This window comes from Gossypium hirsutum, chromosome A09 (genome assembly GCF_007990345.1).
Source record: "Gossypium hirsutum isolate 1008001.06 chromosome A09, Gossypium_hirsutum_v2.1, whole genome shotgun sequence".
Classification (NCBI taxonomy): Eukaryota; Viridiplantae; Streptophyta; class Magnoliopsida; order Malvales; family Malvaceae; genus Gossypium; species Gossypium hirsutum.
This window is the reverse complement of record NC_053432.1, coordinates 14,575,887-14,590,418: the sequence shown is the minus strand read 5'-3', so window position 1 is coordinate 14,590,418 and position 14,532 is coordinate 14,575,887. Positions and strand designations below refer to the sequence as shown.

At 30.1% G+C, this 14,532-nt stretch overlaps 1 protein-coding gene and 1 pseudogene across 6 annotated transcripts; both read left to right on the top strand.

The window, feature by feature from the left end:
• Positions 1-1,295: 1,295 nt before the first annotated feature.
• Positions 1,296-2,500, top strand: LOC107960290 (glycerophosphodiester phosphodiesterase GDPD1, chloroplastic-like; annotated as a pseudogene).
• Positions 2,501-5,606: 3,106 nt separating this feature from the next.
• LOC107902149 (uncharacterized) lies at positions 5,607-10,884 on the top strand. 6 transcript variants are annotated; one of them, XR_001685589.2, is made up of 17 exons: positions 5,647-5,819; positions 5,884-5,978; positions 6,062-6,175; positions 6,430-6,534; positions 6,682-6,753; positions 7,252-7,364; positions 7,725-7,859; positions 8,122-8,190; positions 8,563-8,650; positions 8,735-8,806; positions 8,921-9,021; positions 9,340-9,457; positions 9,683-9,742; positions 9,856-9,966; positions 10,094-10,217; positions 10,294-10,390; positions 10,494-10,884. XR_001685589.2 is itself a non-coding variant. In XM_016828372.2 (16 exons), exons 1-15 carry the CDS (start codon positions 5,723-5,725, stop codon positions 10,202-10,204), a joined length of 1,461 nt encoding a protein of 486 aa, XP_016683861.2. In that variant the 5' UTR covers positions 5,607-5,722; the 3' UTR covers positions 10,205-10,217; positions 10,498-10,884. The 6 variants fall into 6 exon arrangements, 4 of the variants coding, with proteins under 4 accessions (XP_016683861.2, XP_016683867.2, XP_040933736.1 ...); XR_005901877.1 differs by having other exon boundaries at positions 8,119-8,190; XM_016828372.2 differs by lacking the exon at positions 10,294-10,390 and having other exon boundaries at positions 5,607-5,819; positions 10,498-10,884.
• The last annotated feature ends 3,648 nt before the right edge of the window (positions 10,885-14,532 follow it).

Below are 14,532 nucleotides of genomic sequence, written 5' to 3'. Positions count from 1 at the left end.
AACAGGGTTGAAGAGCACGAGGAAGAAATCATGGGTATAAATAAAATATGAAACAGACATGTAAATTTGAAATTAATTACCAAATAATATAAGCAATTTCGTGCTAGAAAAATCAGAATTTTTTGTCTCGTAGTTAACAATTATTTTCACTCAAGGCATTGTAAAAAGGAGAGAAAGAAATAAACAAGCACTGCATTACTTTGATCCTGTATTTATACTTTTTTTTTACTTCAACTAGTTGCAGATTTGGTCTGCAAAATGAAAGTAATCAATTTTAATTTCACATGTGGTTGTCTTTACCATGAATACCTTATGCATAATTTATGAAAATTTTACTCTATAAGTTTGCTCCACAAGATATATATTTTAGTTTATATATATATTAGTGTGAGGATGAACATTCCATACGGCTTGTTATAAATTCGAGTATTAATAATAACTGTACGATATTAAAAAGTTTCATTGACGAATATTACAAAGGATAGTCATCCTTCCCCTCGTTGAAGAACGTACTTATAATAGTAAATCAAATGCATAATTTAGCCAGATGAAGTATGTATTAACATATATATTCATACGTCCTCCGGGTTACGAATGTAAATTGTATAAGGAATTACATGCAAAAATGTGCAAACGTTGAGGGTAAATTTTGGACTTTCTTGTTCCGGGTGTTTGCTTGTTATAAAACCGAGTATTAAAAACAACTTTACAATATTTCCAACTTTCATTGACTGTATAATCCACGAGTTTGCCTTAAATATTAATGTCGACATCGTTCATGTGTTATTAAAATAAAACAGAACTGAACATTCCATATGGCTTGTTATAAATCCGAGTATTAATAACAACTGTAGATATTAAAAAGTTTCATTGGCGTGTATTACAAAGGATAGTCATCCTTCCCCCGATTGAAGAACGTAATTATAATAATAAATCAAATGCATAATTTAGCCGGATGAAGTATGTATTAACAGATATACTCATACGTCCTTCGGGTTACGAATGTAAATTGTATAAGGACTTACATGCAAAAATGTGCAAACGTTGAGGGCGGATTTTGGACTTTCTTGTTCCTGGTGTTTGCTTGTTATAAAACCGAGTATTAAAAATAACTTTACAATATTACCAACTTTCATTAACTATATAATCCACGAGTTTACCTTAAATATTAATGTCGACATCGTTCATATGTTATTAAAATAAAAAAGAACTGAACATTCCATATGGCTTGTTATAAATTCGAGTATTAATAACAACTGTACGATAGTAAAAAGTTTCATTGATGTATATTACAAATGATAGTCATCCTTCTCCCGGTTGAAGAACGTAATTATAATTGTAAATCAAATGCATAATTTAGCCAGATGAAGTATGTATTAGCCGGATGAACTTAAAATCTAGTTGAACTGTCACGTAGGATTACCGTTAGGAAGATAACAGAATTTAATGAAGAGTGATCACTTCGTAACAAAATAATAACATAAATGACTAAAACGTAACATTTCAAACATAAGTGACTAAAATGTAACCTGAGACAAACAAAAGTTACTATTTTTATAGTTTACCTTATTTTATTTACAGTGATAGTTTAAAAACATAAAGTGGGTGTGATTCTAGGGAAATGTGATAGAGAAAGAGTTTCAGAGTTATGTTTAGCAGAATTTCTTAGCTACGGACCCCAAAGAGAAGAAGGGAAAGAAAGGAAATGCTTATTAAGGAAAACAGATGATGGGAAAATTTGAAAATGGGATGTTGAAACCGATGATTCATTGTGTACACTTGAAGAAGCTTTCCAAAAAGTTGAGCCTTCTTTAGGTTCCAACATCGAGTTGAAATTTGATGACAATGTTGTTTATCAGCAACACCATCTTATCCATGTTCTTCAACTCATCTTGCAGGTACATAGTGTAAATTGTATGAGATGTACGTATTGTTTTTTGTTTTTTGTTTGGGTAATCAACAGGTTTTCTTCTTAACAAACGGTGGGACTGAAATTTATAACGATACAAGGAGGAATTCGCTGAAGCAGGCCATAAATGTGAGCTTGGAAGGAGGATTTCAAGGGATTGTTTCAGAGATCAAAGGAGTATTCAAAAACTCATGAGCATTGCCAAAGATCAAAGACTCTAATCTCTCTCTCCTCACATATGGCACGCTCAAGTAAGTTCCCTGCACTGCAATATGGGCTAGCTAAATCATGTTCTAATTTTCAGCTGTTTTTGTGTAATTAGTGCATTAATTAATATTTTGCAGCAATGTGTGGGAGGCTGTGTACATGCAGTATTTGATGGGGTGATTGTTGAGTTTGTTGAAGAGATCTCAAATGCAGTGGGACAGATGATTAAGCCTGCAACTGAGATAAAAAATGAAAAATTATAATTGCTTGTATTTCCCAATCATGTACGAAATGAAAATTTATTATGTTAAAACATGTTTGTACTGGCTTTGAGTTTAGATCATGATTGTTGGTATTGTAGCACTATCAGTAGTATTGCTTGGTGTGTATCATTTTAGCTTTAATATCAGTATCAAGTAATTTAAATTTTGTTTTGATAAAAATTTGGTTTGTTTTGATCAATATCAACATTGAAAGAAATGTAGCAATTATCATAAATAAAAAGTGATTAATTAGAGGGTGTTCTCGGTAAATTGTGATTCCTCTTAAGAGATTGCCTGACTCTATTTTTTATTAGCATCAGGGAAAGAATGTTTTGGCATAGTATAAACAAATACGAGAATAAAAGGTCTCCTTATTTGAGATCATGGCAAGGTGCCCCCACAGGCTTCCATTAACCTAAGTCACTGTTGAAACGCATTGAAGAATAAGGGAAATTCGTTTGTAGCCAAAACCCATTAGTTCAAGTATCGCCTTGAGAAATACCCATCCGACAACATCAAAAGATTTACTCATCAATTTCCAAAGCAGCTAAGGAGCTCTTTCTTTTATTCTTTCTCCTAATGTTGTGAACTTCACCTCCAAGAATCATATTAACGAAGGCAAGTCTCCCATGTACAAAGGCATTTTGGAATTGAGAGAGAACCTACTCGCTAAGACTTTCGAGGTGATTTTGTATGCCTCGTTATAAAGGTTAATGGGTCTCTAGTCTGTGGGCATAACTTGGGATTCACCTTTAAGAATAAAGGTAAAAATGGTTTTATCAAGCTTTTTTATTAAGAAACTAAAATCCAAAAACATAAGAGTGGATCAAGTTGCTAGAAGTTCTATGATATCCTAAAATCATTGTTAGAATATGCCTGGTTTACCATTGATATCGGGGACCCTAAGGGGACCAATTTGAAAGGCGGCAACTTTGACTTTTTCTCCAAGAATGGTAAGTCAAGCTCATTCCTTGCCTAATGGATAAGGTAGGCATGCTTGATGGAGTCAACATCATTAGTCTCTTCTCTACGAAGAATACTTTTCAAATGCTCTAAGAAGCATCATTTAATATCCAAAGGATTATCAATCAAATATTAGGCGAATCACGAATCCCCAAAAATTTATGTTCCAAGCCCTCCTGCTTTTAGTACTTGTTTTTTAGTGTTGCACTCACTCGACATGCTCCAAATGAAAATGGATTTTTGAAACCAATAGATGTGTTCATGCTACTATTCCACAAGACTATGTTGGTCTTGGATCTCAGTCTCTTGCTTTTTGATCTCTCCAAACATTAAATTAAATTGTATTTCATTCAAAGAAGATTCAATATCTAATTTACACTTTTTAGGATCACCAAATATCTTTTTATTCTATCTTTGCAAAGATGAACTATTGATTTTAAATTTACAAATCAAGAGAAAGATGATCCTGCAATGCTAGGTAAGCCCGTTCTTGATACTTTTGAGGTTCTAGATGAAACAATAAATTAAACTCCATTTAAAAAAAATTATAAAATGTAATACAATAAAAACTGAAAATTTTTTGGGACCTTAAGAAATAAAGCATTTATAATAAAAAATTGAAAGCAGTAAGTATTTAATTAATTTATTTTAATTTAAAATATTTTTTCTCACATTAAAAATTAAAAATATTTTTTTAGACTTTTTTTAATTTTGTACCCTAAGCGATTGTACTCTTAAACAACTCACGATTGGGCCTGATGCAATTGCTCCAAGCATTACTAACAATGTCATGGCACTAGAGGTGGGTAATCCACATTGCTTCGAAACAGTAAGGCCTTCGTTGAAAAGACCATTCGTTAAGAGGTTAAAGGTAAAGCATAACGAATTAGTGAAGGCTCTATTAAGCCTTTCCAATACAGCGTCTTGGCCTTGCCAGTTATCGGCCCACGTATAGTAGGAGTCTTTGATATTTATATAATCATATGTTTAATACAATATAATTTTAAGGTTTATAACAGTCATAAATGCAATTACAAAAACTGCATCTGAATAATAATATTTTTTAAATAATATATGTAAGTTTATATTAAATTATAATTACTTATATGTTAGCACATAAACCAGAATAAATATGTACTGAGAATTCATATAAGATTTATATAAAGTGAGATTGAAATATGAAATCTTAAAATTCTCAAGGTCTATTAATCTAATATTAATAATTTTGGGATAAATTCGTTTTTTTTTCTTTCTTACTTTATTTTTTACTTTTATATTTTAATAAAAAAATCCACTAAAACCTTTTAAATAACAATAACTAATTAATTTTACATAAATATAATTTAATAAACTTATCTCAAGAGTAATATATAATTGAATCAAATATAAATTTAAAATACTTAATTTTAATTTAAATTAAATATTTTTTTAAAAAAGAAATAAAATATATTTAATTTTATAATACTTTAATACTTAACATTTTCATTACTTTATATTTAAAAATGTAAAAAATAAATAAAATAAAATAATACATAAATAAATAATAGGCAAATTACACCATTAATCACTAAAATATGGATAAGTTATCGGTTTGATCATTTAACTAAAAAATTTACAATTTGATCACTTAAATATTTGAAAGTTTTCATTTAAGTCATTAAACTATTCAAAAGTTTTTATGTAAGTCATTAGGTAATTAAGTTTTTATTTTTTAATTACGCTAATGAACTCTAAACAACGATTCGATAAACGAGATGGTGAATTAGTACTCATCAATAAGTATAAAAATATACCTTAGAAGAATATATTAAAAATGATTGATTGGTTAGTTGTGAATAGAGAAATGCAACGATTTTAAGAGTCCCAAGACTTAATTGAAAACTTTTAAATAATTTTGTAATTAAATTAAAACGTTTTAATTTAAGTGATCATAATAAAAATTTACCATTAATGATATAATTGACCTAAATAATAAATATATTTTACACTGACCCTCTTTTATCCTAAAAAGTAAATTCCCTCTTGTCAAAGAAATTTCAACTAAATTTCAGCTGATTTTTTTTTTTTTTGTCAATAAAAATTCAGCTGGATTGTACGCTCGAAAAATCAAGCTTGTCATATATCTCTAAATAATGATTCAACTTTTTTCGCGATATTAACTATTAACAAGAGCGAAAGCCAACAAAGGTTAAAGAGGGGATATTTCCCTCCGCCTAATTTAATCTATAGGGATTAAATTGCATTTTTCGATATAACAGAGGGACTTCCGGCATACTTTAACCTTCTTCATCTCAATCTCAGAAAGTCATATACTTCTTTCTATTTTCTTCATCCTTTCTTTCGGTTTGGCCTTTGAATCCCAAACTCACACTTCTCTGCAATGGGCAGCAAAAACAAGGATGTAATTCGACTAGAGCGTGAAGCCGTCATTCCCATTCTCAAGCCCAAGCTCATCATGACTTTGGCCAACCTTATTGGTATGCTTCCCATTTCTCCACTTCCTCTCTTTACTTGAGTCTTTACTGTTTTCATGTGTTGCAGAACATAGTTCTGATCGGGCTGAGTTTCTGAAGTTCTGCAAGAGAGTGGAGTACACAATACGATCTTGGTATCTTCTCCAGTTTGAAGATTTAATGGTATTGCTAACATATTCCTTCAACCATTTTTGTTCGTGTTTCTTTCCTTTTGTTCTAATTTTAGTTTCAATTCATGTTCACAGCAATTATACTCCCTCTTTGACCCTGTAAATGGGGCTCGGAAATTGCAGCAGCAAAATTTATCTTCTGAAGAAGTAGATGTACTTGAACAGAATTTCTTGACATATTTATTTCAGGTGTTCTTCTTCTCCTTCTTCTTCTTGTTGTTGTTTCTTCCAAAACCCCAAATTGGAACAGGAATTCACAATGCTGTCACTGAAATATATATTAAGTCTGTATAATAACAAGCTGATGACTTGAATTTCGTTTATGTTTAGTGTGTCTCTGATGTTTTCCCTAACATGACTAAACTTGAATACGACAACTGCTACTCTTTTTTATTACAAATTTCGCATTACATTGCAATTTGAAATTCCCTTTGGTGTCACAGGTGATGGAGAAGAGTAATTTTAAGATAGCTACTGATGAGGAGATTGATGTTGCACATGCAGGGCAATATCTTCTTAATCTTCCCATAACAGTTGATGAATCTAAGGTCATCTGCAACTTAGTGTGTTTTGTATATTATCATGGCCGTTTGTTAAGTCTTTATTTGAATATATAGTGTGTGTTTTGTTCTGTGCTATTAAGTTTCATTTTTTTTTTTATATTTATCTTGACCTTTTGTTTTCACTGAATGCAGATTGACAAGACACTTTTGAAGAGATATTTTTCAGAGCACCCCCAACCAAACCTCCCAGATTTTGCTGATAAGGTTGTGGTTACAATTTAGAATGGAAGGTGCATCATTGTTTATTTTGTTTCAGATAGCCACTAGTAGGTAGAAGGTTCTCTTTTCTTGAGTTCAACATGCAACAAAATCAATAATGATGAAACTGAAAGGATTTTGATTTTGAACTTATTTCCTTTATTGTGCCTTTAGTTTGCACTAGTTTGTTTTTTCTCTTAGTATTTTTCATGTGGTGTTTGCTATGTATTTGTATGATTAGATGGACCAGAGTCCAGAGACTTGCTTTGGTTAATGGCACAATATTATGCTTGAGACCCGTGTAAGATGATTTTCACAATTATTTTGTACATGCTATCCAATTACTATAAAGATATAATATATTCATAAAATTTATTACAAATTCAGAGCCATTTCAATACCATACCATCGAAGAAACTTAGCAGATGTTTGTTTGTACATATTTGATTCAGATGTATTAGTTGATCTCTCTCTGAAGCAAAGCATAATTCTTTTTGTCTTTAGTACATCATCTTCAGACGTGGGATAGGAATTGATCGTACAACTGATTACTTTTTCATGGAGAAGGTAGACATGATTATTGCACGTCTTTGGGCCTTTCTCTTAAGACTAACCCGGTGAGTATGTTTAGGGAAATCATTACCTTTTATGAGTTGTTATGGTATATTATTGGTTAAAGCACTTTTAGATGCAGCTGCTTAGAGGTAATTTGAAATTAAACCTACGGAATGTAATTTAACAAACTTTTTGCCAACTCGAAATATCTTGGAATTATTATGATTGGCGGGTTGAGCTAACGTTTGGCCAATCTGCGGTCTTCACTTATTAAGAGTCTTAAATAGTTAATTTACTGCGCAAAATACAGAGTTGAACATGAGATGCTTTTAGTATTCTATCTTCTCTTCCTTATAAACTTGACTTTTTGTAAATTTTCTTTCTCTTCCTTTTAATGCGTTCCAGATATATGATCCTTGCAGGTTGGAAAAGCTTTTGAACAGAAGATCAAGAGGACGAAATAAGAAAGAGCCAGCGAAGGATGATGAAATTAACCCTGAAACGGACAGTGAAGATTTGTATGTTGAACGGATCCGTCTTGAAAATATGGACCTAAGGTTGTGAAGTTTATTTTGGAGGACAGTATTTATTCATGAACATATATACCATATATTGTATGGTAGCTTTCTAAGCAACTTGAAATATGCTTTCCTTGCCATCATCATTATATTTCGAATTAGTCCAGAAAATTTTCAAATTTCATGCAACTACTTCTTGATCTTTATGTTTAAGTTTTAGCACTAATATTTGTGTATTTCTTTCCTCTTGAATTTCTGGTGATGTCGTTGCTCAATAACTTGCTTATTCTGTATTAAGCAGCATCAATAACTTGGTGGGCAAGACTACGATCCAAGAGCCTACTTTTGATAGGATAATTGTTGTTTACAGGTACTGCATGTTGCATCTTAGCATGCAAGTTTCCAGCTGAGATTAATTAGAAATTGTCAATGGTGTCTTTCTTACTTAATTGATGTGGATATATTAGACAGCCAGATTGTTGGTCTATTTTATTTCGAGGTTGAACATATTGATTGCTGGAAGAGTATTCTGAAAGTACCTTAGGTTCTTAATCTCTTGGTCTTGAGAGAATGATCTTTGTTTAGAAAGAAAAAAGAAAGGAAAAGGGCACCATGACAGAAATTTTATTTTCTTTAGGAAAAAAGGCTAAACTACCCTTTGATCTAGTGTCTTTCTAAATTAGTTTAATAAATATCGTGAAGAGCAATTCATAGAAATCTAAGAAGTGAGGTGAACTTCCAGGAAAGCAAGTGCCAAACCAAATATGGATCGAGGGATATATGTAAAACATTTCAAAAATATTCCAATGGCGGATCTGGAAATAGTCCTTGTAAGTCTCTCTTAGCTCTTTGCTTAAAGCTTTTATACAGCATGTGATCATGCGTATGATATTCTTTTTGTTTCCTTTTACCAGCCTGAAAAGAAAAGTCCTGGATTAACTCCTATGGACTGGGTCACGTTCCTTGCCTCTGCTGTTGTGGGGCTGGTCAGTTAAGCAATGATGTTTCTCTGTCACCTGTTCTTGTCTTTCCACCATTGTTTCTTCTCCGCCTGGTATTCATATTGATTGAATGCATTATTACTGTGTCTTTATGCACAGGTTACTTTGTTTAGTTCTCTTCAAATGCCTGAAGCTGATCTCTGGGTCATTTTTGCCATTTTGTCAGCTGTGATTGGTTACTGTGCCAAGATATATTTCTCGTATGTTTTCCTCCATCTTTCGTTAATACATGTAATTGGTTACTGTGTCTTTATTCATATTGATTGAATGCACTATTTCTCGTATGTTTTCCTCCATATTAATGCATGTGGAAGCCCCATTATTGTGGGACTCGATCTTGATGGATCCATTCAGAAATATAAGTCGGTAAAGGGATGTCTTCTTAATTATGTGTTGTTCCACATGCCTCTGGTTGGTTTTCTAGGCTGATATATTTAATTACTCAGTGTCTCGTTTGCTTTATGTGTTTCAATTGTTTGACCAATTAATGATGATATTATTTTCATATTGCCATTTAGGTTTCAAGCAAACATGGCTACATATCAGAATTTAATAACACAGTCCATGTATGACAAACAACTCGATAGTGGAAGGGGTACTTTACTTCACTTGTGTGATGATGTAATTCAACAGGAAGTAAGTTGCATTTTTTTTGGGTTCCTTTCTCCCTTTATCTTTCTTGTGTCAGAAATTTTAGTACATTTTCTTGCTGAAAGCAAAGAAAATATAGTATCTATTTCTCTGTTGTGTAGTTCATATAAGATATGATGTTGAACTTTGAGTCTTTCAAATGAGCTTACTTTTTGTTTATTTTCATTTTTGTTCCACTTCCTTTATTCTGAACAACACCCTTGTCCGCAGGTGAAAGAGGTAATCATCTCGTTCTTTATACTAATGGAGCAAGGTAAAGCCACCATGGAGGTACACATAATTGGTTTTTCTTCATTTCTCGTTTTATAGATATTCCTCAATTTGACAAGTTTTTTATTCAGGTCCCCTTTTTTAGTCCATAACCTTTTAATAATTCAATATAGGATTTGGATCTAAGGTGTGAGGAACTAATAAAAGAGGAGTTTGAGGAGAGCTGTAACTTTGATGTGGATGATGCAGTTGACAAGCTAGAGAAGTTGAAAATTGTTTCTCGGGTCCTTATATTCCACCTCTACAAACTTTAATTATATTCACATTTGTTAAATACATTCATTTGTTGGGTTCAAATTAATGAATAGATTTCTTGTGGGTAAATTGATGTGTGAATGTTTTTGAATTCAGGATTCTATTGGACGATATTATTGTGTTGGACTGAAACGTGCAAATGAGATTATTGGTGTAACCACTGAGGAACAAGTGTTTAAGGCAAGACAGGGTTCTAATTCAGCTTAATGCTGCTGCCTTGGTAAGTTGGGACACTTTCATCCACACACATTATTTCATGTGCTTTGATATTACGAAATTTATTTTACAATTAACAGAGGACTAATTCAAGATCAAATGAGAAATGGCATGATGAGGACGTAGTATTAAATATCTAGGAGTAGGAGGTGGAAAATGTTGAGTACAATAACAACAGTGAGTGTGAATTTAGAGTTTACCACCTGTGCTGTGCTGTTATGGTTTAAAGTTACGGATTATGATGTTTTCTTCTATACTAACATAGTAATTGAATTTGAAGTCAGGGTGGTGAGTGAAGCATATACATGTATGAATCTGAGTCAGGTGTCAAGTGCCAATGAAGTTGTTGGAACCGTAAAATCCTTCATATCACATGACATGGGGAATGGGATGTGGGATGTGGGATGTGGGAAGACGTGATCTGACGAGCAGCTATGCAATTTGTACGGATTGCTGAAAAAAGTACACTCACAAACACACATTTTAATATATATCTCTCAATTTGAGGGTTTCATTTTTTTTATCAGCACTCTATATAATGAGCTCTATATTTTGGTGTATGTGGCATGTAGCTTTGTGAAAGTTGCTAATTTGTTATATTATGCATTGGGATTTTGTTTAGAAACAGGAGAAAGATTTTGTTATATCACACAACATACTCTGTTACTCCATTCCATCTTAACTCAAAATCATGAAATTTGTTGTCCTTCATTTTGCTACTTTCATCTTATGGATTGGGCACTGCCCTTTAAAAGCTGAGTTTATATAATCTTTTTGGACATCGAAAAGATTCAGCCAAACCATACTTCCACTTCTTCAATTGAATAAATAGACTGCATTGCAGTCGGCAATGGCATGGCATGCCATCATAATTACGAAATAGAGCTCTCAACTTTCCTTGCCTCTTTAATTTGCCCTCTGAGTGACAAGTGGCACTCGTAAGTTTTTTTTTTTTTCCGGAAAGAGCTTTCTCAACTGAAGTTTCGAAGGATGCTCAACTTGCAAGTGAAGGTGGGACGATGTGGCCAAGTTGAGTGTTCTTCAAAACTTGAAGCATTATTCAAACATAACCAAATAATTCTGTTGAAACAGCACTGATTTCATCTTCTATAGGTTATGGAACCGCAGAGGAAATAAAATGGGCAAACAACAGTGAGTGATGTTGAGAACAGTAACAAGGAATGCATTTAGTTTATGCTAACAAACAATTGCCACCTTCTTACTTACATTGAGTAATGAATCATAAAGACAGACAGATATTCAAATATAATTATTCATCTACTACTTGTTGAAAATAAATTTCATTTTCGTGCATTTGTTCATTTTAATATTTTGAGGTTACTTATCTCATTTTTTTTAATACTTTAAATTGTTATTTGTTGGGAAGGAAAATAATGAGCAAATTGTGATTGTATACATATATGTAGCAACCACAACTCAATTTTAAGTTTGATTAAGTTGGTTGGTGGGTTATAGGTTAATGAAATATATAATCAAAACAATAAATTTAATCAACTTATAGAAAATATGTATTATTTTTACTTTCTTAAATATATTTATAATATATAATAAATATTAACTATCTACCCATCTATTTTACATGTATGTATGAACTTAAAGTGAACAACGTTGAATAAATAAAAGGAGAGTGAATGTTATATTTACGGTTTTTGTCTTGAAATTTAAAATTTAATTCTTGTATTCTAATTATGAGACATTGAGTTTCTGTATTTTTTTTATTTAAAAATTTTTATTTCTTCGTCTAATTTTACCGTTAAAATTAGTGGTTTCAAATATAAAATATCTCAATTTGATCATTATCTTTTAAAAGTACATAAATTTTAAAAAAAGTTAATTCTTTTTCAAATTTTAAATAAAAACATAAAACAATAATAAATAAACAATGAAAAAAACTTTTTAAAAATTTAAAAATAAATAAATAAAAAGAATTTAAAAAATATAAACAAATTTCAATATTCAATATTATCTAAGTTGGCCTAGATTGGTCAATTGGATCGAGAACCTATTGAGACATCAGTCCGACAAGAGGTAAAAACCGGTTGACCTGAGAACTGATATGGATTGGTTGAACCGAGTTAAAACATTGATTGAACCAATTTTGAATTGGTTTGACCAATTGGTTCTCAAAATGACCGATTCAAATCAACTAAATTATTAAAAAATTAAAAATAAAAAATAAAAAATATTTTAAAAAACAAAAATCGGTTCAATTGTCAATTCAACTGAATTTTTTATCTCAATTCAATCCCTCTATATCAGTTCGCAAGTTAATCAATTTTTTACTTCTCATTGGGCCAATACACTTGCAGGTTTTTTATTTAATTGGTCCTGTTTGGTTTAGATGATATTCAATTTTAGAATTTTTTTGTATTTTCAAAATACTTTTTAATTTTTTATTTTGAAAGATATTTTGTTTAAAAAATATATAATTTTCAAAAATATAATTTTTTGTTTAAAATAAGAACAAAAAATAATATTTAAAAAATTAAATACTTTTCAAGGATATAAGACCAAATTGATAAAAACAAAGTTAAAATTTTTAAAAATCGATAGATCGCAAACTGGTAAGGATTAGTTAAATTGGGCTAAAAAATTAATTGAACTAATAGTTGAACCGATTTTTATAATTTATAATTTATAATTTATAATATCTTATTTTTATTTTTTAAAAATAATTTAATTGCTTTAAACCAGTTAGACCAATCATTCTAGGAATCAATTGGTTAAACTAGTTCGAAATTGGTTCAACTACCACTTCAACCAATTTTTTAGCTCAGTTCAATTAGGTCGTACCAAATTGTGAGTCAACCTATTTTTTACCTCTCGCTGAACCGATACCCTAATCGGTTCTTGGTCCAATTGTCTGGCTAGTCTAGTTTAGATAATATTGAATTTTAAATTTTTTTATATTTTTAAAAATATGTTTTTTAAATCTTAAAGAGTTTTTACTTTTTTCATAATTTTTTTATTTAAAAAATACTTTTTATGTTTTTATTTAAAATATTAAAAAATAAATTTAAAATTTTTATTTACTTTTAAAGGGTAATGACTAAATTGAAAAAAATTGTAAATATTAAGGGTTAAAAAGTTATTTTACTTTGACACCATTAACTTTAACAACAAAATTAGATGGAGGGACCGAGATTTTTAAACAAAAAAAAGTAGTTAGACTTAATATCTCAAAATTAAATTATAGGGACTAAATTTTAAATTTCCAAAGAATTCATAAATCTTTGACATATTTAAACCTTATTTATTTATTTTTACGCAATTTTTAAATTTATTAAATAATAATTTTTATAATATCAAGGAAAGGTAATTATTTGATATGCTGTCGATCGAGTTTTAGACTCCATAAGTAGGATTAAAGGGTAATAAGTGTAATATAAGGATATAGTAAAATATATAAAACTATATTTAAAAAAAAGACACATAACAAAACTATATTTAAACTATATTAAAAATCTACTTGCGAAATAAAAAAAAAAGAAAAGAAAGAGAGTATACAACAATATACCAAATACTAACGTATCAAATAATATATATTACTAATTAAATGATGATTCCTTTAATTTATAATAAAAGTGAATAAGATATTTGAGACAATGAACTGAGGTTTTAAAAGTAATAAAATTAAAATACAAAATTTATAAAATTAAAATAATTAAAAATTCTAAACTTGTTAAATAAAATAATTAATTAGTTGTCACTGCGAATGATAATTTTTTTTAAATTGAGTTTTCTTTTTAATTTAATAACCAGAATAATAACATCAGAAAAAAGTAGAAACAGATTAATTAATATCATGTAAAAATAGAATATATAATTAGTAAGTATGATATTGTTTGCTTTAGTGGTATTTTAATAATGTATTAAATCTGTTTTTTATTTTCAACCAAAAAAATAGAGTAAACTATCAAAATAATTACTTTTGTTTGTCTCAGGTTTCATTTTAGTCACTTATGTTTTAAATGCTACGTTTTAGTCACTTACGTTATCGTGTTGTAATATTTTAGTAACTGAGTCGTTTATTGCCGTTAACAGTATAACAGTAAGTTGACATGACACGTTAAATCATCATTTTAAACAAAAAATTTAGATTAAATTATACAATTGGTCTCTATATTTTTTCATTTTGAGCAATTTAATTTTTTCTTTTATGTTTTTTAACTCTTTTTTTTTGTTTATTTTCAATTCTCTTCTGCTTCTCCCTCCCTCTATTTTCCTCCGTTCTTCATTTCTTTTAACATAATTTTTCTTTGTTTTTCATTTGTTAAAATTAGTCCCTATACTTTTAT